Source organism: Chiloscyllium plagiosum, unplaced genomic scaffold, assembly GCF_037043375.1.
Source record: "Chiloscyllium plagiosum isolate Xiang-an unplaced genomic scaffold, Cpla_swu_hap1 HiC_scaffold_10, whole genome shotgun sequence".
In the NCBI taxonomy this organism is placed as follows: Eukaryota; Metazoa; Chordata; class Chondrichthyes; order Orectolobiformes; family Hemiscylliidae; genus Chiloscyllium; species Chiloscyllium plagiosum.
The window spans coordinates 90,984,927-91,010,177 of record NW_028270148.1 but is presented as its reverse complement, the minus strand read 5'-3'; the positions used below and the strand labels follow the sequence as shown (position 1 = coordinate 91,010,177).

The following is a 25,251-nucleotide window of genomic DNA, read 5'->3' as shown; positions in this document are numbered from 1 at the left end:
GTAGAATGGTGACAGCACAGAGGAAATTCAACCTGTTGTGTGTATGTGTCTGTGTGTTCTTTGTCTTTCTACACCAGAAACTCTCTTAGACTGACTTGTCTGCCTTTTCTCCATAGTCCTAGGCAGGAATAGAGGGTTACGGGCTGCTTAGAGACAAAGATTTTCAGTTTATGTGTTGGTGCAGTCTTAGTGGCCTGAAGAGGTTTTTCCTATACTGTACTGTTCTTTTTCTCTTCCTGCATTGTGTTTCTCTTCAGATAATTACCCATTCTATTTTGAAAACCTAACCGAAACTTCTTCCACCACATTCTCAGGCAATGCATTCCATACCTTAACCATTGTTTTATATTAAATTCATAACTGATTATTGTTTTGGATGGTGTCACTGGTGAATAATTTACAAATGTTCACAGATAGTCTGGATAAGCCTGGTTTAACCGGGTGCACACACATTTGATCCAAAGACTGTCAGTTAAAACCCTACTCAAAGATTTGAACATACAATCATAATATCAAACTTGGGAGTCCCACTGTCTCTTCCACATGTTCATGCTGCAACACAGGTTGAACTCTTTTTTTTTTTAATTTTTAAAAAGGCTGAATCCCAGTTTTATTGTAAGGTTCCTCCATGGAGCTCATCTCTATTCATCCAATGTGTAGGCTGAGCTGATATGAAGGGCTCTTTTGTGACCCACTCCTGGACTAAGAGCACGACATACAAGTCCAGCTTGTGTAGGAAAGCTAGAGTAATCTCTCTGACTGCTTACTGATGCTTTGAGTTTTGGTATGAGCCAGGTGAACACAGAATATGGTGCCCACCAGTTTGATGAAGGTTTCTTTGTTTGATGGGCATTACAGTATGAAAATTGTACTGAAGAAAAGGAATACCATAAGAAAAGTATACTCAGTCCTGCCCTTTCTGAAGCAACATCATATTTCCATGTGCCTATCTGTGTCTAGGTCGCCAATGTTATTAACCACACTCAGTGTATTTACATAGATGCAATATAAATGTAATTTAGACCTTGTTGCATTCCCTGTTAGTCTGACCACACCAGATATCTTAATATTTTTACCTCTAGTGCTGACAATCCTGATCCCCTGTGTGTCTATTTCTGACACTACATCCTGGTTACTATCCCCTGCAAAGTTAGTTTAAATACTCCCAAATATCACTAAGAAACTTCATTGATCCGGCTTTGTTAGGGAGAAGTCTGTAAATGTTCTACCTCCCAGAATCGGTACCAGTGTCACAGCTATTTAAACCCCCTTTCTCCTCCACCATCTCTCTAGCCACATTAAATCTTCTATCCTCCTGCGACAGTGACCAGCAAATTTTGAAATGTTACAAAGATCAACTGTTTGCAGCCCAGAAGGATCCAGTGCATTAAGGCTTTGGGTACACAGTCACAGCCAAAGGCAGTGTCATCCTCAACCTGCTGTTGGACTGTAATTATGGCTGCAGCATGTGATAGACGTTGCTAAACACCTCCTCCGTGATGTGGAGACATGGATATACTGTTCTTCACCAAGGCTTAGTGATGAGAATTCTTCGTTCAACATTCTCAGCACATATGGCTTCCTACTGAGTGTTTTCCAATGCTCCTCCACCAGCTTATCCTTCTGTGTTACCTTTGTTCACTCTTCCCCTCATGCAATACCACTGCCATGTATGGGAGAGGGTAACTTGTCCAGAATCCTTAAAGTGAGGACCAAGTCCCTCAGCAATCTGAGCTAACAGTACTAAACGGAACTGCAGTCAATCTCAATCCAACAGCAATTAATCTGAATGTAGTTAACGATTCCTTTCAATAGTGCTGATGGGGAATCCTTCCTGCTGTTGCAATTTATCTTCAAGCTGTCAAGGTAAAATGGGGTAAAAGGTAAAAAGGTAAAAACAATGACTGCAGATGCTGGAAACCAGATTCTGGATCAGTGGTGCTGGAAGAGCACAGCAATTCAGGCAGCATCCGAGGACAGGCAAAATCGACGTTTTGGGCAAAAGCCCTTCATCAGGAATAAAGGCAGAGAGCCTGAAGCGTGGAGAGATAAGCTAGAGGAGGGTGGGGGTGGGGATAGAGTAGCATAGAGTACAATAGGTCAGTGGGGGAGGAGATGAAGGTGATAGGTCAGGGAGGAGAGGGTGGAGTGGATAGGTGGAAAAGGAGCTGGGCAGGTCGGACAAGTCCGGACAAGTCAAGGGGATCGTGTTGCTGGAGGTTAGAAACTAGGATGAGGTGGGGGAAGGGGAAATGAGGAAGCTGTTGAAATCCACATTGATGCCCTGGGGTTGAAGTGTTCCGAGGCGGAAGATGAGGCGTTCTTCTTCCATGCGTCTGGTGGTGAGGGAGCGGCGGTGGAGGAAGCCCAGCACCTCCATATCCTCGGCAGAGTGGGAGGGGGAGTTGAAATGTTGAGCCACGGGGCGGTTTGGTTGATTGGTGCAGGTGTCTCGGAGATGTTCCCTAAAGCGCTCTGCTAGGAGGCGTCCAGTCTCCCCAATGTAGAGGAGACCGCATCGGGAGCAACGGATACAATAAATGATATTGGTGGATGTGCAGGTAAAACTTTGATGGATGTGGAAGGCTCCTTTAGGGCGTTGGATGGAGGTGAGGGAGGAGGTGTGGGCACAGGTTTTACAGTTCCTGCGGTGGCAGGGGAAAGTGCCAGGATGGGAGGGTGGGTCGTAGGGGGGCGTGGACCTGACCAGGTAGTCACGGAGGGAACGGACTTTGCGGAAGGAGGAAGGGGTGGGGAGGGAAATATATCCCTGGTGGTGGGGTCTGTTTGGAGGTGGCGGAAATGTCGGCGGATGATTTGGTTTATGTGAAGGTTGGTAGGGTGGAAGGTGAGCACCAGGGGCGTTCTGTCCTTGTTACGGTTGGAGGGGTGGGGTCTGAGGGCGGAGGTGCGGGATGTGGACGAGATGCGTTGGAGGGCATCTTTAACCACGTGGGAAGGGAAATTGCAGTCTCTAAAGAAGGAGGCCATCTGGTGTGTTCTATGGTGGAACTGCTCCTCCTGGGAGCAGATACGGTGGAGGCGGAGGAATTGGGAATACGGGATGGCATTTTTGCAAGAGGTAGGGTGGGAAGAGGTGTAATCCAGGTAGCTGTGGGAGTCGGTGGGTTTGTAGAAAATGTCAGTGTCAAGTCGGTCGTCACTGATGGAATGGAGAGGTCCAAGAAAGGGAGGGAGGTGTCAGAGATGGTCCAGGTAAATTTAAGGTCAGGGTGGAATGTGTTGGTGAAGTTGATGAATTGCTCAACCTCCTCGCGGGAGCACGAGGTGGCGCCAATGCAGTCATCAATGTAGCGGAGGAAGAGGTGGGGAGTGGTGCCGGTGTAATTACGGATGATAAACTGCTCTACGTAGCCAACAAAGAGACAGGCATAGCTGGGGCCCATACGTGTGGCCATGGCTACCCCTTTGGTCTGGAGGAAGTGGGAGGATTCAAAGGAGAAATTGTTAAGGGTGAGGACCAGTTCGGCCAAACGAATGAGAGTGTCGGTGGAGGGGTACTGTTGGGAACATCTGGAGAGGTAAAAACGGAGGGCTTGGAGGCCCTGGTCATGGCGGATGGAGGTGTAGAGGGATTGGATATCAATGGTGAAGATGAGGCGTTGGGGTCGGGGAAACGGAAGTCTTAGAGGAGGTGGAGGGCGTGGGTGGTGTCTCGAACATATGTGGGCAGTTCCTGGACTAGGGGGGATAGGACAGTGTCGAGGTAGGTAGAGATGAGTTCAGTGGGGCAGGAGCATGCTGAGACAATGGGTCGGCCAGGGTGGTCAGGCTTGTGGATCTTGGGAAGGAGGTAGAACCGGGCAGTGCGGGGTTCCCGGACTATGAGGTTGGAAGCTGTGGTGGGAGATCTCCTGAGGTGATGAGGTTCTGTATGGTCTGGGAGATGATGGTTTGGTGATAGGGGGTGGGGTCATGGTCAAGGGGGCGGTAGGAAGAGGTGTCCTCGAGTTGGCGTTTGGCTTCAGCGATGTAGAGGTCCGCCATGACCAGGGCCTCCAAGCCCTCCATTTTTTCCTCTCCAGACGTTCCCAACAGTACCCCTCCAACGACACTCTCATTCGTTTGGCCGAACTGGTCCTCACCCTTAACAATTTCTCCTTTGAATCCTCCCACTTCCTCCAGACCAAAGGGGTAGCCATGGGCAAATGTATGGGCCCCAGCTATGCCTGTCTCTTTGTTGGCTACGTAGAGCAGTTTATCTTCCGTAATTACACCGGCACCACTCCCCACCTCTTCCTCCGCTACATTGATGACTGCATTGGCGCCACCTCGTGCTCCCGCGAGGAGGTTGAGCAATTCATCAACTTCACCAACACATTCCACCCTGACCTTAAATTTACCTGGACCATCTCTGACACCTCCCTCCCTTTCTTGGACCTCTCCATTCCATCAGTGACGACCGACTTGACACTGACATTTTCTACAAACCCACCGACTCCCACAGCTACCTGGATTACACCTCTTCCCACCCTACCTCTTGCAAAAATGCCATCCCGTATTCCCAATTCCTCCGCCTCCGCCGTATCTGCTCCCAGGAGGAGCAGTTCCACCATAGAACACACCAGATGGCCTCCTTCTTTAGAGACTGCAATTTCCCTTCCCACGTGGTTAAAGATGCCCTCCAACGCATCTCGTCCACATCCCGCACCTCCGCCCTCAGACCCCACCCCTCCAACCGTAACAAGGACAGAACGCCCCTGGTGCTCACCTTCCACCCTACCAACCTTCACATAAACCAAATCATCCGCCGACATTTCCGCCACCTCCAAACAGACCCCACCACCAGGGATATATTTCCCTCCCCACCCCTTCCTCCTTCCGCAAAGTCCGTTCCCTCCGTGACTACCTGGTCAGGTCCACGCCCCCCTACGACCCACCCTCCCATCCTGGCACTTTCCCCTGCCACCGCAGGAACTGTAAAACCTGTGCCCACACCTCCTCCCTCACCTCCATCCAACGCCCTAAAGGAGCCTTCCACATCCATCAAAGTTTTACCTGCACATCCACCAATATCATTTATTGTATCCGTTGCTCCCGATGCGGTCTCCTCTACATTGGGGAGACTGGACGCCTCCTAGCAGAGCGCTTTAGGGAACATCTCCGAGACACCTGCACCAATCAACCAAACCGCCCCGTGGCTCAACATTTCAACTCCCCCTCCCACTCTGCCGAGGATATGGAGGTGCTGGGCTTCCTCCACCGCCGCTCCCTCACCACCAGACGCATGGAAGAAGAACGCCTCATCTTCCGCCTCGGAACACTTCAACCCCAGGGCATCAATGTGGATTTCAACAGCTTCCTCATTTCCCCTTCCCCCACCTCATCCTAGTTTCTAACCTCCAGCAACACGATCCCCTTGACTTGTCCGGACTTGTCCGACCTGCCCAGCTCCTTTTCCACCTATCCACTCCACCCTCTCCTCCCTGACCTATCACCTTCATCTCCTCCCCCACTGACCTATTGTACTCTATCCCCACCCCCACCCTCCTCTAGCTTATCTCTCCACGCTTCAGGCTCTCTGCCTTTATTCCTGATGAAGGGCTTTTGCCCGAAACGTCGATTTTGCCTGTCCTCGGATGCTGTCTGAATTGCTGTGCTCTTCCAGCACCTCTGATCCAGAAGATAAAATGGGTATTAACTGGAGAGTTGAGCTCTTCTGTGGTATTAAAATCAATATTACACAGAGTGATCTCATAATTTGCCTACTCTACACACTTCTACGCATGTGCTGTAGATGCCATTTTGAGATCAAAATGGCAATCATTGTGTTTAAAAAGGTATATTATGTATCCAAATTTATCTTTACGTGTCTCAGGACTAATCGATATTTGTGGAATTGTGGAACAGTGGAATGGTTACAGACCTCATTTGAGTTTATCTCCATCTTTTGGTCAGAGCTTTCCAGACCCTAACCACATCTTGCATAAACAAGTGTTTCCTCATGTCAATGCTGCTTAAATTAGTGTCACCTGGTTCTTGACTCTTTCACCATGGAAACAATTTCTCCCTAGCTTTGTTCAGACCTCTTATGATTTTGAATACCTTTGAACAAATCTTGTCTGAATACAGGGACTTTCTACACTGAGGAGAATAGCCCCAGGTTCTTCAATCAACAAACATGGCTGAAGTTTGTCATCCCTGCAAAGATCCTCATGAGTCTTTTCTGCAGGCTCTTTGAGTCCTCACAACATGGTGCCCAGAATTAGATTTGATACACTCATTAATGGTAAACTAGGGGTTTACATAAATTAACTTCCTTTTCATAATTCCTCTACTTATAAAACCTGAGATCCTGCATGCTTCATTAATTCTTATAATTTCAAAAATATACCTTATTCGTAAAAATATCTTTATATACAGTCACTGAAGCAGTTCAGTTCTGTACAGTAGCATATGAAAAATTAAGCAGTGGAGTTTGACTGCATCCAACAAATAAACCAAAGAAATCCCTTACTTGTACAAGATTATATTCATATATATTTGAGGCACCTGGGGTGGGGGTCCAATAACTGAATGGACCCCTATGTAACATTGGCTGAAAGACCTTTCCTCACTGCACTTTGGCGGCAGCTGCCCCAAGCTTAAGTACACTCGCACCAACTAGCCCTGGACCTTGGAATGTGCCAGTCTGCAACACTCAATTGGGGTCAATTCCTTGCTCTGGATGACCAACAAATGTTGGGCAGACCAAAGTGTGCCTTTCTCTAAGTTGATATTACTCTTTGATTTTTGATTGTCTTCGTTTTGGTGTGCATCCCGGGGAACAGCCATAGACCGCAGCATCCTGAGTCATGGTGCTGATCGGGATGAACCTCAACAAAAACCCTGCATTTCTCTCCAGCCTTATTTTGCAAAGGCACATTCCAGAAGGAAATGTGTAACAGTCTGTATCCCCCTGCAGCCACCTCGAAGGCAGCATATGGTGGAACAGAGTTCGGACTTAGAAGGATCTCATAGCTAGTGCCCTTCTGACCTCCAGCCAATCGATGTCTTGGTGTTTGTTGGAAAGTTCTGGTGATGAGGCATTCTGCCAAATAACTTTGACAGTCTGCTCAGGGAACAACCTGACAGGATCCACCCTCTCCACCCAAGGTCAGTTTGAACTGGTTGCAAATGCTCATGAGTCTGCACATTGTCCGTAGTTCCGAGCAGGAAACGGCAATGTCATCCATGTCCAGGGAGGCTATGACTTGTCAGCCTCTGCTGCCTGGTCAGATTTTGTTAATGTTTTTTCAATTTCAAAATATACTTTATTCGATATATATGGGAGTCTGACACTACTCAACAATCAAACCAAAGGCATATCTTACTTATACAAGATTACAGGATTTCATTAATAGCTTTTTCAACCAGCTCAGCTACCTTCAATCATTTTTGCAGATAAATGCACAGCCAAGTCCCTCTGCTCCTGCACTCCTTTTGTAATGAGGAGATGATCAGATGGGCCAATGGGCTGAGGAGTGACAGATGGAGTTTAATTTAGATAAATATGAGGTGCTGCATTTTGCAAAGGCAAATCAGACCAGGACTTATAAGCTTAATGGTAAAGTCCTGGGGAGTGTTGCTGAACAAAGAGACCTTGGAGTGCAAGTTCATAGTTCCTTGAAAGTGGAGTTGCAGGTAGATGGGATAGTGAAGAATAAATTTGGTATGCTTTCCTTTATTAGTCAGAGCACTGAGTAAGGAGTTGGGAGGTCATATTGCGGCTGTACAAGACATTGGTTAGGCCACTTTTGGAATATCGTGTGTAATGCTGGTCTCCCTCCTATTGGAAGGATATTGTGAAACTTGAAAGGGTTCAGAAAAGATTTACAAAGATGTTGCCAGGGTTGGAGGATTTGAGCTAGGGGGAGAGGCTTGATTAGGCTGGGGCTGTTTTCCCTGTAATGCCAGAGGCTGAGGGATGACCTTATGGAGGATTATAAAATCATGAGGGGCATGGATATGGTAAATAGACAAGGTCTTTTTTCTAGTGTGGGGGAATCCAGAAGTAGGCATAGGTTTAGAGTGAGAGGGGAAAAAATTTAAACGGTCCTAAGGGGCAACTTTTTCAAGCAGATAGTGGTGTGTATGTGGAATGGGCTAACAGAGGAAGTGTTGGAGACTGGTAGAATTACAACATTTAAAATGCATTTGGATGGGTAAATGAATGGGAAGGATTTAGAGGGATATGCACCAAATGGGACTCGATTAGGTTAGGGTACCTGGTTGACATGGAACAGTTTGACCGAAGGGTCTGTTTCCGTGCTGTAAATCTCTATGACTATGTGCTTTAGCTGCTTATTTTCTGGAATGTGGCAGCATTGTTTTCGGGGTTGACTTTACAAACAGCCCCTTCTCTTGGCACAAATGTTCCTGTGATGAAGTCATCATGACATCTCCCCTATCAAACTCAACCCATTCCCAAACCTGATTGCTCTAGTCAACCTATTGTCTCCATCTGCTCCTGCCCCACCAAACTCATCTCCTCATATCTCGACTCTGTCCTGTTCCCGTTGGTTCAGGAACTCCCCATATATGTTTGGGATACTAACCATGCCCTCCAGCCACCTCCATGATTTTGGAATCCCTGGCCCCCAACACCTCATCTTCATCATGGACATCCAGTCCCTATATATGTCCATCCCCCACGGTGAAGGCCTACAAGTCCTCTGTTTCTTCCACTTCTGTCGACCTAACCAGTCTCCTTCCACTGGCACACTAATGCAATTGACAGAACTGGTCCCCATCCTCAATAACTTCTTCTCTGAATCCTCCCACTTCCTACAGACAGAAGGGTAGCCATGGGCACCCGCATGGCCTGTCTCTTTGTGGGGTATGTGGAAAAGCCATCTACGCCTGTCTCTTTGTAGGGTATGTGGAACAGACCATCTTTCATAGTTACACCGGCACCATCCCTCACCTTTACCTCTGCAACATCGATGACTGCATTAGTGCTGCCTTGTGCTCCCAAGAGGAAGTTGAATCAACTTCACCAATACCTTCCACTCTGACCTCAAGTTTACATTGCCAATATTCGACACCTCCCTCTCCTTCCTGTACCTCTCCGTCTCCGGCCACTGACTCAACACAGACATCTATTTCAAACCTACCGACTCCCACAGCTACCTAGACTGCAACCCCTTCCCAACCACTCCACCCGGACCCCTGTAAAAACACGATCCCTTACTCCCAATTACTCCACCTCTGCAATTCCACTCCAAGGCATTCCAGATGACCTTCTATTTCAAAGACTGCAATTTCCTCTCCCACATGACCAATAATGCCCTCCAGCACATCTCCTCCACTTCCTAACCTCTGCCCCTGAACCCTACCTCTTCAACCACAACAAGGATTGAACCTTCCAGTCCTTACCTCTCACCCCACTAATCTCTAGATACGTCACCATTTCCGCCACCTACACTCAGACCCCACCACCAAAGTTTTATTTCCCTCCCCATCCCTATTTGCGTTCCACAGAGACCATTCCCTCTGTGACTCCTTTGTTCCTCCCCCATCAACCCATCCTCCACACTCAGCATCTTCCTTTGCCGCCACATGAGCTGTAAAACCTGCATCCACAACTGCCCCCTCACCTCCATCCACGGACCCAAAAGATCTTTTCACAGCAGAGATTTTCCTGCACATCCATCCACCTTATCTACTGAGTCTGTTGCTCTCAATGTGGTCTCCTCCAAGTTGGGGAGACAGGATGCCAACTCATGGAATGTTTCAGAGAGCATCGCTGGGACACATGCACTAAATAACCTCACTGCCCTGTGGCCAACCACTTCAACTCCCTCTCCCATTCCCACTCCCTCAAGGACATGCAAATCCTGGGCCTTCTCCACTGTCAAATCAAAGCCACTCGGCAAATGAGACCCTTCAACCACATGGCATCAACACTGACTTCACTAGTTTCCCAAACCTCCCCTGGCCTCCAGCTCATCCCAAATCCAGCCCTTCAACTCAGCACCGTCCTTTTCACTTGTCCATCTTCCTCCCCACCTATGGGGTCCACCCTCGCCATGGTCCTATCCTAATTATCCCCCCAACTATCCTACCCCCCCCTCCCCCCTCTATTTATCTCTCAGCCCCTTTCCTGCTCCACATTCCTGATGATGGGGATTAGGGGCAGCATGGTGGCTCAGTGATTAGCACAGTTGCCTCGCAGTACCAGGGACCCAGGTTTGATTCCTGCTTTGGCTGACTGTCTGTGTGGAGTTTGCACATTCTCCCCGTGTCTGCGTGGGTTTCTTCGTTGTTTCCTTTCACAGTCCAAAGCTGTGCAGGTCAGGTGAATTGGCCATGCTCAATTGTCCCATAGTGTTAGGTGCATTAGTCAGAGGGTAATGGGGTCTGGGTGGGTTACTCTTCGGAGGGTCAGTGTAGACTGGTTGGGACTGTCTCCAAATTGTAGGAAATCTAAACTGAAGGCCTTATGCCCAAACAGTCGACTCGAACGCTGCCTTACCCGCTGTACTTTTCCAGCTATTTCCGAACAACGGAAGTCCTACCGGAAACTGTCGCTGACGGTCTCTACCGCAGCATCCGGATTGGTTGCCTGTGAGTCTCTATTCCCTGTAGAGCCCAGCGCGAGGCTGTGTGCTGTGCTGACCGTTGGGGTTTGAAAGGGTGCGGGATGTTTACCTGGCTCGTGCTCTGCGTGTTGCTGGCCGCACCCGCGCAGGCGTGTGGCTCGCGGCAGAAGCTTGTGGGCGCGCCCGAGGATGTGTCCCCGGACGACCCCGAGCTGCAGAAAGCCGTGCACTTCGCCGTGAGCGAGTACAACAAGGCGTCCAACGACATGTTCGCCAGCAAGGTGGTGAGGATCCTGTCGGCCAAGCAGCAGGTAATGGGGGGGGCTAACACTACTCACCTAACCCTGGGGGAAAGAGAGGTGTTCGACGACTCCACGGAATAGAGATCTCGAGGATTTGGGGGGTGATGATACTTGGCCGAGACCATGAGGAAAGTTTAACAACCCCTTGCAAATACCGAAAGAAAAAGTGTTGTGTCGTGTGGTGAATGCCAATTAGATAGTAGTTCACTTTAATATAAATATCGTTATTAACAGGTAGGGCGCCACAGAAGATGTTAAGACAGATGGCCAAAGCCTTGACTGAAGATGAGGTTTTGAGGAGGATCCTGTAGGATGAGGAAAAACGTAGAAATGGTTTGGGAGGGAATTCAAGAGCTTATAACCCAAATAGCTGAAGGCATAGGTTTCAATAACGAATCAATTAAAATTTGGAGATCACAATTTGAGGTGTTGATAGACTGGCTTTGGAGGGTTACAGAAAAGAGACATGAAGGGAACTTGTAAACAAGGGCTGTAGAATTTTGACATTGAGGTGTTGTTGCATGAGGAGTGAATGGATAACCAGAAATGTGGGAGTGATGCATGCAAGTTAAATGCATTTAATGGGGATTTTGAATGTGCAGAAGGATAGAAGTCTGTACACTAAACCATGAGAATAGTGGAATCTAGGGGAGAAAAAAAACAGTATGAATAAACTGAAGAAAGGTTTGTGTGAAGCTTGCTGGCTCATGTAGCAGAGGTTGTGAATGATCTGTCATTCCTCATTTTTGAAATGCTAGTCAGTGAACAGGGTTTGTGGTAGGGACCAAATCATTAGCTTCACTATCAACAAAGTATCTTTGAAGTAGTTTGTGCACTGCGGCAAAAGAAATTGATCAATAGCAACATCCAATTAAAAAGAAATCTCTTGGTAGAGGAATTACTAGCTCCAGCTAAACTTCCTTCTGGAAGTTTCACCATATGACTCCTACCGCCAATTGTCCTGTTAACGAAACAGGATTTTTCTCCCCACTGAATTTACAAAATGAGGGGGAGGGATGATTATTTGGTTGCTTGTCGCTGTGGTTGAACTTTCTTTCTGGGATCATCCAGAAGGATGAGCAGGAAAAGCACATCAGGTCAGACAGCATCCACGGAGCAGGAAAACTGACATTTCAGGCATAAGCCTTGATGAAGGCCTTATGCCTGAAATGTTGATTTTTTTTTCCTGCTCCATGGATGCTGCCTGACCTGCTGTACTTTTTCAGCATCTGTGGTCCTTGCTTCCCCTCCAGGAGGATGGGCAGCCATATTTGAAAAAATAATTATTGAACAGACCTGGAACATCTGATATAATTAAACACTGGAAGATTTTTTTTGCAGCAGTAAACTGGAGAAGGGTTCCTACTATCTTATACCAGGTGCAGGGTGGGGTAAAGATCATGAGTGACAGTTTAGGATGGGACCTGTGTGATTGAGATGTTAAGTTCATAACGGAATGCTTGTGTCCAGAGAGAGTGTAGAGATTGTGTGCAAAGTCAAGCTGGAAACGTGCTGTCAAATTTGCACATTTAGTCCCTTTCACCTTAAATTCCCCTGTTACCTAGTTTAAGCAAAAGCCAAAAAAACTGGCTTTTTTCCAAGTTCTGAGGAAGGGTCATAAAGTCATAGTGACGTACAGCTCAGAAACAGACCCTTCTGTTAAACTTGTCCATGTCAACTAGATATCATAAACTAATCTAGTCCCATTTGTCAGCACTTGGCCTACATCCCTCTAAACTGGGACAATTGTTTAGCACTCAGTCTTGTTGTGAAGCGGACTGGGAGCAGTGTGCAGCACTCTATTATTTTAAACTCTTCCCATTCCTATACCCATCCAGATGCCATTTTAAATGTAATTTTACCAGTCTCCCCACTCTCTGGCAGCTCATTCCATACACCCTCCACCCCCTGCAAGAAGAAAATGCCTCTTTTTAAACCTTTCCCCTCACCTTAAACCTATGCCTTTTAGTTCTGGACTCTTACCTCCCCAGGGAAAAGACCACGTATGTTTACCCTATCCACGCCCCTCATGATTTTAAAACCTCTAAGGTCACCCTTCAGGCTCTGGCACTCTAGGGAAAACAAACCCTGCCTATTCAATCTCTCCTATAGCTCAAATTCTCAAGCCCTTAACTCTCTCCCAAACCTCCTCAAATTTCACAATGTCCTCCTGATAGGAGGGAGACAAAATGGCACACAATATGCCAAAAATGGCCTAACCAATGTCCTGTACAGCCCAATGTGACCTCTCAACTCCTGTGCTTGGTCTGACCAGTAGTTGGATGATGAGCAATGATGGGAAATAGATACAATATAGACTCCTAACAGAGCAACAGTAGACATCAGAACTGAAAAACCATAGAGTTGAACGTGGAATTCCCTTCCAGGTTCGATGGTTTTAGATGGAACCAAATTGTGTTCAAGTTTGTTTGAATAAGTAACTATAGCACTGAGTAATATCAAGTATCTGTTTCCTTGTAATTGATTTTTTTTTGAATACTAGAATGAAGTCTTCCACCCACCTGAGGAGGCGGATGGAATGACAAATTAAAAGGGTCAATGTTGGTGAGGTGGAAATTTCAATATAGCAAGATGGTATTGTACACCCCGATGGTCTTTATTTTTCTAGAGCTGGTGATCCTGCTACTTAGTTTCACCTTCAAACTGGATTCCCCATGTCCTGTCAATAGAAACTAGTGATTGGCAAGTCTTTTGCCTCTAATCTAAGTCCTCAATGCCTTTTGTTCATAACTTGATAGATCTGTTGCAACAATTTGCCCATATTGTTATCTTGTCCTCCTTCCCTTCTGTTTGTATTAATATTTGTTCCTTCTGTTGTCAGTTCTGAAGACATGAAAGTGGTTTGCATTGGAAGAGGTCATGCAGCCCATTTGTCTCAGTTCTAATTGTTCTATTCTGTTTTGTCCCATAGCCCTGCCATTTAGCTCCCCCTCCAAGTACATGTCCAAAATTCTTTCAAAGTTTAGATATCTGCTCACCAAATTCTCAAACTGTGCATTCAAAAATCATTTTAAGAAAAAAAGAAGTTTTGAATCACACTCCTCTTTCTTGCCAGTTACCTTAAATCTGTGTCCTCAGGGGTTTGTGGGCTCAAGTGTCACTTCAGAGGCTGTGGATGCAACTCCATACTGACCCCAGTGCAGTTCTGGAAGTGCTGCATGCTTGGAGATGTCAAATTACTGTTGAGGTATTTTACCCAGGCTTAGTTGCATAATAGAACCGATTCACTAATTCACTCTCCCTGGTACAGAGGCTAATATTTATTTGTCATGAAACCCTATTGCAAGTGGCAAAATTATGACCAGATAGTAACTAGTTCTATGTACAGAGGAATCTTGATTATCTGGCATTCGATTAACCAAATTCCAGATTATCCAAACAAGATCACCAAGTCCTGCTGTGTGGCTAACTTATCTAGCATTCGACTAACCGAATGAAATACTCCCTGTCCATGTCATTTGGATAATCAAGGTTCCTCTGGAGATGATTTTATTGTCATACTTTAGTCCATGACCCTAGTGTTCCTATTTATCCCGCCGTAAGTATTGGTAGGAAATAACTAACTTGTTTGACCCAAAGTGCTTTCCACTTCAAAGGTGCTCAAGTGGTTGTAATTATTAAAATATGGCAAATAATAAGCTGAGTAAACTATCTATTTTACAGATGTTGGCTATGCAGTTACATAATGGCCAGGGCATGGACTAATTGGATAACTATTTATAGATGTTTTTATGGCCAATTGAGACAGCATTTAGATTTGTTATCTTATCCACAATGCAGGACTTCAGTGCTGCCCTGAAAATTAGCTTCCTTTACATTCACGTTTTCTAGAGTGGAGCCCACAATCTGATTAGAGGGAACAGGTGAGGCATTGGGAACGCAAGAGACTACGGTAACGTGAACTTAATAATTAATGGTAACCTAGCAATCACAATTGAATCTTTGATTTTGTGCTACAAGTTGCACCATTAACTTTCACTCAATCACAGTTTGCAAATTGTGTGTATAGGGAAGCCTTTAGTTTCACTTATCTTAATGACCTGAAAGCAGCATTAATTGTGGTAACGGAGGCCATGGGAACCCAAATTTGTGAAGGTTAAATGTAGCTGAAAGGTTAGTTGTCTAATTCAAACTTTAAAAGTTTTCCTAATTCTTCTTTGCCCACTGCTTAATTCAGATTAGTCATAGAATCAGATATACAACATGGAAACAGGCCCTTTGGCCCAACTTGTCAAGGCTGTCCAGATTCTAAATAAATCTAGTCCCATTTGCCATCACTGGCCCATATTCCTATAAACCATTTCTATTCATATACCTATCTAGATGTCTTTTAAATATTGTAATTGTAGCAGCCTCCACCATTTCCTCTTGCTGGTAATTTTGAGCAGAAATTGTCATGTGGATTTTTTTTGTTGTTGCATAAAATGAATCTTATATTTTAGTTGATGCTTCCATGGATTTTTGTTTCTAAACTGGGCTTGATTATTTTCTTAAACATTTTGCTTTCTTCCTTTTCAGATTGTTGCTGGGGTGAAGTACACATTTGAAGTTGAATTGGGGAGAACCCAATGCAAACAAGGACAGGTTCATGATTTGGAAACTTGCAATTTCAGTGAAACATCACATGTAAGGCTTTATGTTCATTTATGATAATAGAACACTTGTGGATTTTGGGATCTAATTAGTAGTCTCTATTAATAACTAGAATTAATTGTATCCATTTCAAACAGTCCAAACTTTATACCATTTCCAATGCAATCTGAATTCCATTTAAGTCAAATGCTTGTTTTATTTGGATTCTTTTAAACTGAATGAATGGTCTCTGAGCAGAATCTTGGTTGATTTTGGATCACTAACGGAAGCAAAACAAAATATCTGTATTTTGCACAAATCCTGCAAACTTCTCCAAGTGTTTAGATGGAAGGAGCCTTACCACTTATTTCCTTTATATACAGTGTAAGGTGTACACTCTTTTTATAAGAGCAGGAATTATCCTGGGGAGGGATGTGGAAGGGGCGAGAAGGGAATTTGTGTGCCCTCAATGAAAATAGTCTCCAGCATTACTTGAGGTCAAATTGCAATCTTCAAATTTTTGAAGCTAGCTCTGACTTGAACTTATCTGGTACATTTATGACTTATGAGAGCATGATTATTGAGTGCAGGGCAGAAGAGTCTAAATTTAATTGTCTGAAATGATGGGAGCTAACAAGGAGGAAAGAAGGTAAAATTGCAAAATTTTCATGGGAACTTCTAATTATTCTGGAGATGTAATTGCTTCTGGCTTGATCTCACTACCTGTAATCCCTACTATATGGTACAATTATTTTAAACTCTGACCACCTTTTAGTAAAACACTACTGATGTGTATGATAAATATCACTGTCCTGAATCTCTTGATGTAGAAAGTGGCAAGTGACTAAAGTTGCTAGTCCGTCTTGGAACCCTGGGAAAGTTGACATGTAAGTGCAGTACTTGTGTGGGATATTAACACTTTGAATTGCTGCATTTTCACATAAAACAGTGGGATTAAGCAGCCACAGCCATGCAGGTTTAGTGTCCGATGCTTATCTGGTCTTTACACAAATTTAGTAATTTTTCTTGGCAAGTATAAAGCCTGTTCATGAAGTAGTATCAAAATGCTTCAGGAACATAGTTTGTTCCACTGCTGAAACAGCTCAGCATCCTCAGAATAGAACAATACAGCACAGAACAGGCCCTTTGGCCCACGATGTTGTGCCGAACATTTGTCCTAGCTTAAGCACCTATCCAATTGCTGCTTAAAGGTCACCAATGATTCTGACTCTGCCACTCCCACAGGCAGCGCATTCCATGACCCCACCACTCTCTGGGTAAAGAACCTACCCCTGACATCCTCCACTATACCTTCCACCCTTCACCTTAAATTTTTGTCCCCTTGTAACACTCTGTTGTACCCGGGGAAAAAGTCTCTGACTGTCTACTCTATCTATTCCCCTGATCGTCTTATAAACCTCGATCAAGTCACCCCTCATCCTTCGCCATTCCAATGAGAAAAGGCCCAGCACTCTCAACCTATCTTCGTACGAACTATTCTTCATTCCAGGCAACATCCTGGTAAATTTCCTCTGCACCCTCTCCAAAGCTTCCACATCTTTCCTAAAGTGAGGCGACCAGAACTGCACACAGTACTCCAAATGTGGCCTTACCAAGGTCCTGTACAGCTGCAAAATCACCTCACGACTCTTGAATTCAATCCTTCTGCTAATGAACGCTAATACACCATAGGCCTTCTTACAAGCTCTATCTACCTGAGTGGCAACTTTCAAAGAGCTATGAACATAGACCCCAAGATCCTCTACTCCTCCACCTTACTAAGACCCTTACCGTTAACCCTGTATTCCACATTCTTATTTGTCCTTCCAAAATGGACAACCTCACACTTGACAGAGTTGAACTCCATCTGCCACTCCTCAGCCCAGCTCTGCATCATATCTAAGTCCCTTTGCAGCTGACAACAGCCCTCCTCACTATCCACAACTCCACCACTCTTTGTATCGTGTGCAAATTTACTGACCCACCCTTCGACTCCCTCTTCCAAGTCATTAATAAAAATTACAAACAGCAGAGGACCCAGAACTGATCCCTGCGGAACTCCACTTGTAACTGGGCTCCAGGCTGAATATTTACCATCTACCACCACTCTGACTTCGACCGGTTAGCCAGTTCTCTATCCAACTGGCCAAATTTCCCACTATCCCATGCCTCCTGACTTACCGCATAAGCCTACCATGGGGAACCTTATCAAATGCCTTACTAAAATCCATGTACACTGCATCCACTGCTCTACCCTCATCCACATGCTTGGTCACCTCCTCAAAGAATTCAATAAGACTTGTAAGGCAAGACCTACCCCTCACAAATCCGTGCTGGTGTCCCTAATCAAGCAGTGTCTTTCCAGGTACTCCTAAATCCTATACCTCAGTACCCTTTCCATTACTTTGCCTACCACTGAAGTAAGATTAATTAGCCTGTAATTCCCAGGGTTATCCCTATTCCCTTTTTTTGAACAGGGGCACAACATTCGCCACTCTCCAGTCCCCTGATAACACCCCCGTTGACAGTGAAGATGAAAAGATCATTGCCAACAGCGCTGCAATTTCCTCTCTTGCTTCCCACATAATCCTAGGATATATCTCATCAGGCCCGGGGGACTTGTCTATCCTCTAGTTTTTCAAAATGTCCAACACATCTTCCTTCCTAACAAGTATCTCCTCTAGCTTACCAGTCTGTTTCATACTCTCCTCTTCAACAATACGGTCCCTCTCATTTGTAAATACTGAAGAAAAGTACTCATTCAAGACCTCTCCTATCTCTTCCGACTCAATACACAGTCTCCCACTACTGTCCTTGATCGGACCTACCGTCGTTCTTGTCATTCTCGTGTTTCTCACATACGCATAAAAGGCCTTGGGGTTATCCTTGATCCTACCCGCCAAAGATTTTTCATGCCCTCTCTTAGCTCTCCTAATCCTTTTCTTCAGCTCCCTCCTGGCTATCCCGTATCCCTCCAACGCTCTGTTTGAACCTTGTTTCCTCAACCTTATGTAGGTCTCCTTCTTCCTCTTTACTAGACATTCAACCTCCCTCGTCAACCAAGGTTCCCTCACACGACCATCTCTTTCCTGCCTGACAGGTACATAAATATCAAGGACATGTCGTATCTGTTCCTTGAAAAAGTTCCACATTTCAATGACATCCTTCCCTGACAGCCTATGCTCCCAACTTATGTTCCTCAGATCCTGTCTTGCAGCATCGTATTTATCCTTCCCCCAATTGTAAATCCTACCCTGTTGCATGCACCTATCTCTCTCCATAACCAAGGTGAAAGTCACAGAATTGTGGTCACCATCACCAAAATGCTCACCAACTAACAAGCCCATCACTTGTCCCGGTTCGTTACCAAGTACCAAATCCAATATGGCCTCCCCTCTGGTCGGACAATCTACATACTGAGTTAGAAAAGCTTCCTGGACACACTGCACAAACACCGCCCTGTCCAATCTACTTCATCTAAAGAGCTTCCAATCAATATTTGGGAAGTTGAAATCACTCATGACTACTACCCTGTGGCTTCTGCACCTTTCCAAAATCTGTTTCCCAATCTGTTTCTCCACATCTCTGCTGCTATTGGGGGGCCTATAGTAAACACCCAACAAGGTGACTGCTCCTTTCCCATTTCTGACTTCAGCCCATACTACCTCCAAAGGCAGATCCCCCTCGAACTGCCTTTCTGCAGCCATTATACCATTTCTAATTAATGCCACACCCCCTCCTTTTTACCACCCTCCCTAATCTTACTGAAACATCTGTATCCAGGAACCTCCAACAACCATTCCTGTCCCTCTTCTATCCACGTTTCTGTGATGGCCACAACATCGTAGTCCCAAGTACCGATCCACGCCTTAAGTTCACCCACCTTATTTCTGATACTCCTTGCGTTGAAGTATACACACTTGAACCCATCTGTGTCCGCAAGTATTCCCTGTCAGTGCTACCTTCTCCACAGCCTCCCTACATTCTTGAACATCCTGAAAAACAGCTAACCTACTTGCTGGTCTGCAAGTCCAGATCCCATCCCCCTGCCAAATTAGTTTAAACCCCCCTGAAGAGTGCTAGCAAACCTACCTCCCAGGATATTGGTGCCCTTCTGGTTCAGGTGCAACCCGTCCTGCTTGTACAGGTCTCACCTTGCCCAGAATGCAGTCCAATTGTCCAAATACCTGAAGTCCACCCTCCTACACCATCCTTGCAGCCACGTGTTCAACTGCACTCTCTCCCTATTCCTTGCCTCACTGTCACGTGGCACCGGCAACAACCCAGAGATGACGACTCTGTCCGTCCTAGCTTTTAGCTTCCAGCCTAACTCCCTGAGCTCCTGAATGACCTCCCCACCCCTCTTCCTACCTATGTCGTTGGTGCCAATGTGCACCACGACTTCTGGCTGTACACCCTCCCCCTTAAGGATTCTGAAGACACGGTCCGAGACGTCTCAGACCCTGGCACCCGGGAGGCAACAAACCATCCGAGAGTCTCGCCCACGTCCACAGAACCACCTGTCTGTCCCTCTAACTATAGAGTCTCCTATAACTAGCGCTCTCCTCCTCTTCCCCCTTTCCCTTCTCAGCCTCAGAGCCGGACCTCGTGCCAGAGACCCGGTCACTGCAGCTTACCCCTGCTAGGCCGTTCCCCTACCCCTGACCCCCCCCCCCCCCCCACCCCTGACCCCCCCCCCCCACCCCTGACCCCCCCCCCCACCCCTGACCCCCCCCCCCCCCCCCACCCCTGACCCCCCCCCCCACCCCTGACCCCCCCCCCACCCCTGACCCCCCCCCCCACCCCTGACCCCCCCCCCCACCCCTGACCCCCCCCCCCCCCCCCACCCCTGACCCCCCCCCCCCCCCCCCCCCCCCCAGTATCCAAAGCGGTATAGCTCTTGTTGAGGGGAACGACCACAGGGGATCCCTGCACTGCCTGCTTCCTCCCCTTCCCACCTCTAACTGTTACCCAGAATGCTACTCTTCTTCCTGGCAATGCTCTCCATACTGCAGTCCTAATTGTTTGTTTATACTTCTCTGCACACAAGCAGCACTCAAACCCCTTCACCCAACTAGCCTTCATAACACCTGGATTCTGTCGAGCTGATTTTTGATAGGGTTGTGGGGAACGAACACTGGAACAGGGAGATGTGAGGGTGGAGAGGGGTGTGCAATGTTGTGGGTGTGAGGGACGCAAGTGAATATTATTGACATAGTGAGGCTATGCATTGATGGAGTTTGACTGGTTCACTTACAAATGGTACATTGAACTGAATGTGGACTTTAGTGAGTCTTCAGTTCATTATAAATGGGGCATAGCTTCCCTGGAATTGTGCTTGTCATAGACCTGGTTCTGGTCATCATTGGATTCAAAATGGAGCCAGGATTGTAAGATGTAAAGGCTCCAGTGTCAAATCATAAGTAAGCAATATAAGTTGCAATTAATACTTCCAAGGACTTTAATTTTCTGGAGGAGTACACTTGGTTTTCAGGGGCTCCTTTTGTTCTGAATTTACATACTAGTATTTTATATATTTGTTGACTTGTAGCATATTTCTGCTCACAGAAGCAGAATAGTCAACCTTAAAACCACAACACTACTTTTTTAGATATCATGGTATTTAAATTGGTCCAAGATAATAGGCATAAATTAGCAACAAATGGTCTTTTCAAAAGACTGGCATTTGGTATGATAAAAATGTATGCCTCTAAATTATCTTTGCAGACGACTGAAATCAGCTGAATGGCTGTGTTCATCTCTAAAACAGTAATTACATTTCAAGTAATGCAGTCTGATCTGCTTTTGAGATGTAGGAACATGCAGTTTATTATAAAACTTTGCAGTACGAAGTTTATCTAATTGACCTTGTTCATTATAGTGCATTCTTCATATTTGTTCCCTTCCCCATATAGTAACTCTAAGCTCTGCACTCTTAGAGACTGCACCTTCATTTGCAAGGAATCCATGACTTCAGTGTTGTCAGGTTTCCTGGTTTTTCAGTTGGCTGAGTAATTATCTGAAACATTTAAACTGCTCACTCCCCTTTGCAACCTCCTTCCCCACTCCACTTTCCTTTTTTGTCTCTGAGCTTATTCCTCACCACCGCCAGGCACCTCCATCGCTCCTGGTCTTGTCAGCCTCACTTCTATCCTCTCCACCCACTACCCCACCTTTGCTTTGTTATCCAGAAAGATTCAGGCTATTTATTCACAACAGGGTGTCACTTTGTGATCTGAAACTAGCTTGAATTTAACTTGATTTGGGTAATTGCTTGTGCAGTGGTCTTTTGTCTTGGAAATATACTACGTAATCTTAACACTACTAAAGGCAAAATATTTGTTGACTCATGTTTTATTGATTGTTTTAAGCTCTTGTAACTAATTCCTATGACATCAGTAGAAAGCCTCTCTGTTTAAACCAACCCTGCTGGATAGTATGTAGCATGATCTAGTGTAACAGTGGAATGAATCTAACTTCCAACTATTAATCTAACTTTTCAGAAAACCTTTTGCAAATTTGAGGTTCTTTCAATCGCTTGGGCTGAAGAAACGTCTCTGCAAAACAAGATGTGCAAACCATCAAACAACTGAATTTTCTGCGTTGCAGCAAATTAATTTTATTTGGTTACTAAATGCTTAATTTATTCACTGGAAACTCCCACTTTTCTGCATCCTAGTAGCAGCTCTAGCCTTTAATTAAATCATGAACATGAATGTTAAATGCCTCACTATACCAAAATTACTGTAGCTTCCATTAAAGCTAATAAAACTATAAAACTCTGAATTACCTGGTAAATGAGGCAGTGGTATTTCTTGACCAACATGAAAGTTCACTAACTCCTACTGTTTAGAAAACTGGCAATATTAGGCTTTTCATCCTCAAGGAATTTTAAGGTCCTCCTTTTTCAATGGGCTTCTATTGGATGGAGAAAAATTGACCTTTAACATAGTGTGCAGAAAGTATACTTTGATCATATGCTTCAGTTTTTTCGAAATGTATGGAATTGATAAACCACACTATCCTAGAAACACCAACTCTAGAATGAATTGTTGAAGCTGCTAACACATGGATAAATTTGTATTGTTTCTTATTTCTGATTCAGTTAACTTGTAATTGAATCAAGATGAGTTGATTGTAAATTCACTTGCTGTCTGCAAATTATTATGGGAACCATAACCAGCATGAATACAGCCATTTTGGAATCACCTATTTACATGGAAGGAAAGCTGATACATCATTGGATGATCATTTTAATGGAGCAAGTATTGTCTGCTGCATTCTCCTTCCATAGTTGAAACATTTTTGGCCTCTTGGCTAATTCCTTACTTTGTGTCCCTTCATATAAATCAACCCTTGGGTCCAAAATAAATAACAATGAGGGCCTGTGACATTTTCACTTCAGTTTTCCACTCTACATTCTGGAAATTTGTATATAGTGTGGCTTTTGGCAGAATCAGCTGGGAAATGTGAAGGGCAAAAGCTATAGTGTGATATCTGAGCTGTATGTTGCACTGCGTTTTTCAATTCTACCAACACACTTGGCTATACTTTTGTCATAAGTGCCAGGAATGTAGCAGCTGGGCCCTGAGAGGGCACTCCACATTGCATTTGAATTTTATAGGTGCTGGCCTGTTTGTGTGGTTGCTGTCTGATTATGGATAGTGAGTTCTGGTGATGCCTGCTGGGGACTTAGATTCTTTACTAAGTGACCAGTGAATGCTGTGGCCCAACAAACAAGAGGGGAAGAAGCACTAGAACTGCCATGAGTTGGGGGAACAGATGATCATCAATCCCATGTTTCGAGACCTCCTTGCCCCAAATTCCTCACTTATCATTAAGATTGAGATACAGGAAGATAGTAGCTTTGCTACCATCAAAACACCTTCACTTCTCATGCAGTGTTGAACTCATCCTGTGAAGCTGGTCCCTCCTAAGTGTTGAGGGTATTTATGGAGGAGCCCTGCCAATGCCAGGAGAATTGCCACTGCTTAGAGTTTGGAGTTGGGATGTCATGTTGCAGCTGTATGAGGCATTGGTTAGGTCATTTTGGAATACTGCATTCAATTCTGGCCTCCTGTTGTAGGAAAGATGTTAAATTTGAAAGGGCATAGAGAAGACTTGCAAGGATGTTGGTGGGTTTGAGCTACGGAGAGAGCCTGTAAAACCCAGGGCTGCTTTTTCCCCTCTGAGTGTCAGAAGCTGAGGGATGACTTTTTTGGAGGTTTATTAAAATTGAGGGGTATGGATTGGTTGAATTGCCAAGGTATTTTTCCCCAGGGTAGGAGAGGCAAAAGTAGAAGGCATATATTTAAGGTTAGAGGGGAAAGATTTAAAAGGGGCATGAGGGGCAAATTTTTTTGAGGTTGGTGCATGTATGGAAGGAACTGCCAGAAGTAGTGGAGGCTAGTACAATTAAATATTCAAAAGGCATCTGGATGGGGATCTGAGCATGAAGGGTTCGGAGGGATATGGCTAGATATTGGCAAGTGGGACTAGATTAGTTTGGAAGATCTGGTTGGTATAGGTGAGTTGGACAGAAGGGTCTGTTTGTGCTGTACAACTAGGATACGTCATAGGTCAGTAGGTTTTTGACAGCCTAGTCAGTTCAAAAATGACCTTTTTTTGGTACTGTGGTCCCATACCTTTTTTAGAATTCACCTTTACAAGCCCCATCTCAGAATCGGCTTCCAAAAGGCTTGGAAGAACTTGACCCACAGTGAATCCTACTGATTGTGTTCTATTTTATCCTTCCTCACTTTCTCAAAGATTTGTAAGAAAACTTAATGCCTCACCTTGCATGCAAATCCCATTGTCATTGTAGTGGTTCTGTTGCTATTTGTACTAAGATGAAATTTGCTTAAAATTTCACTTTTCCTGTAAAGTTGTGTGTGGACAACTGTCTGAATTTGTAGTCAAATGTATTGCTTGACCTAAACTTTCACATGAGGGACAGGTAGTGCAGCATTTCTGATGAATGCTGCCTTTAATTTCTTTTTAGCTTCTGCCTGGCTGAACCATCTCTAGGCCCCTCTCCCTTTTAATTTGCCACTCATTTCAGTCTGGAAGGAGAAAGTGAGGACTGCAGATGCTAGAGAAGAAGGGCTTATGCCTGAAATGTTGATTCTCCTGTTCCTTTGATACTGCCTGACCTGCTGCGCTTTTCCAGCAACACATTTTTAAGCACTGATTTCAGTCTACCTGTTTTCTGATTTGGGATACAGCCTCGAAAACTCCCAAAGACACACTTCCAATTTGCAACCAGAGCCTTCCTATATTAATATAAAACAAAGAATTGCGGATGCTGGCAATCTGAAATCAAAAGCAGAAAATTCTGGCAAAACTAAGCAGCATCTATGAGGAGAAAGAAGAGTTAATGTTTTGCGTCACTCTTCAGAACTGATGTGAGACCTTCCTGTGTTAGGCCATCTGACTGAATGACACCACAACTAATGCAGGGTGGCTGGATCTTCCCCCAATGTGAGGGTACTGGCTGATGAAGTGATTTTGAACCTGAATCTGCCCCTCAGATTCTGGCTGTAGGAGGGAGAGAAATTCCAGATGGTAGTGTTCTGAGCAATCTCCCACACTAAGCTTCTGACTTTGTCTACTCTGGCAGATGTTTTTGTCTGTGTGCCCATTGAATCTAAAGATGTTTGAAGCATTAGGGTAGACAAGTCTGCAGGACCTGAATTGAATTAGCCTTTATTGTTATGTGAACTCGAATGAGTTGAAGTCTAATGTTGCTGCTTTGGTGTCACTTTAGATACTGGGTACTTAAGTATAGAATGCTTAAGTATGTGTTACAGACT

At 45.2% G+C, this 25,251-nt stretch overlaps 1 protein-coding gene and 1 long non-coding RNA gene across 2 annotated transcripts in view; one reads left to right on the top strand and one right to left on the bottom strand.

The window, feature by feature from the left end:
- Positions 1–10,614, bottom strand: part of LOC122552996 (uncharacterized) — a 66,439-nt gene extending 55,825 nt beyond the window's left edge. The window contains exon 1 of the long non-coding RNA XR_006312585.2: positions 10,478–10,614. This is a non-coding gene — a long non-coding RNA (uncharacterized LOC122552996). The remainder of the gene's footprint in view (positions 1–10,477) is intronic.
- LOC122552995 (cystatin-like) lies at positions 10,592–22,225 on the top strand. The gene is made up of 3 exons (XM_043696356.2): positions 10,592–10,855; positions 15,386–15,493; positions 21,943–22,225. The coding sequence occupies exons 1-3, from the start codon at positions 10,646–10,648 to the stop codon at positions 22,030–22,032; spliced, it is 408 nt and encodes a 135-aa protein (XP_043552291.1). The 5' UTR covers positions 10,592–10,645; the 3' UTR covers positions 22,033–22,225.
- Positions 22,226–25,251: the final 3,026 nt, after the last annotated feature.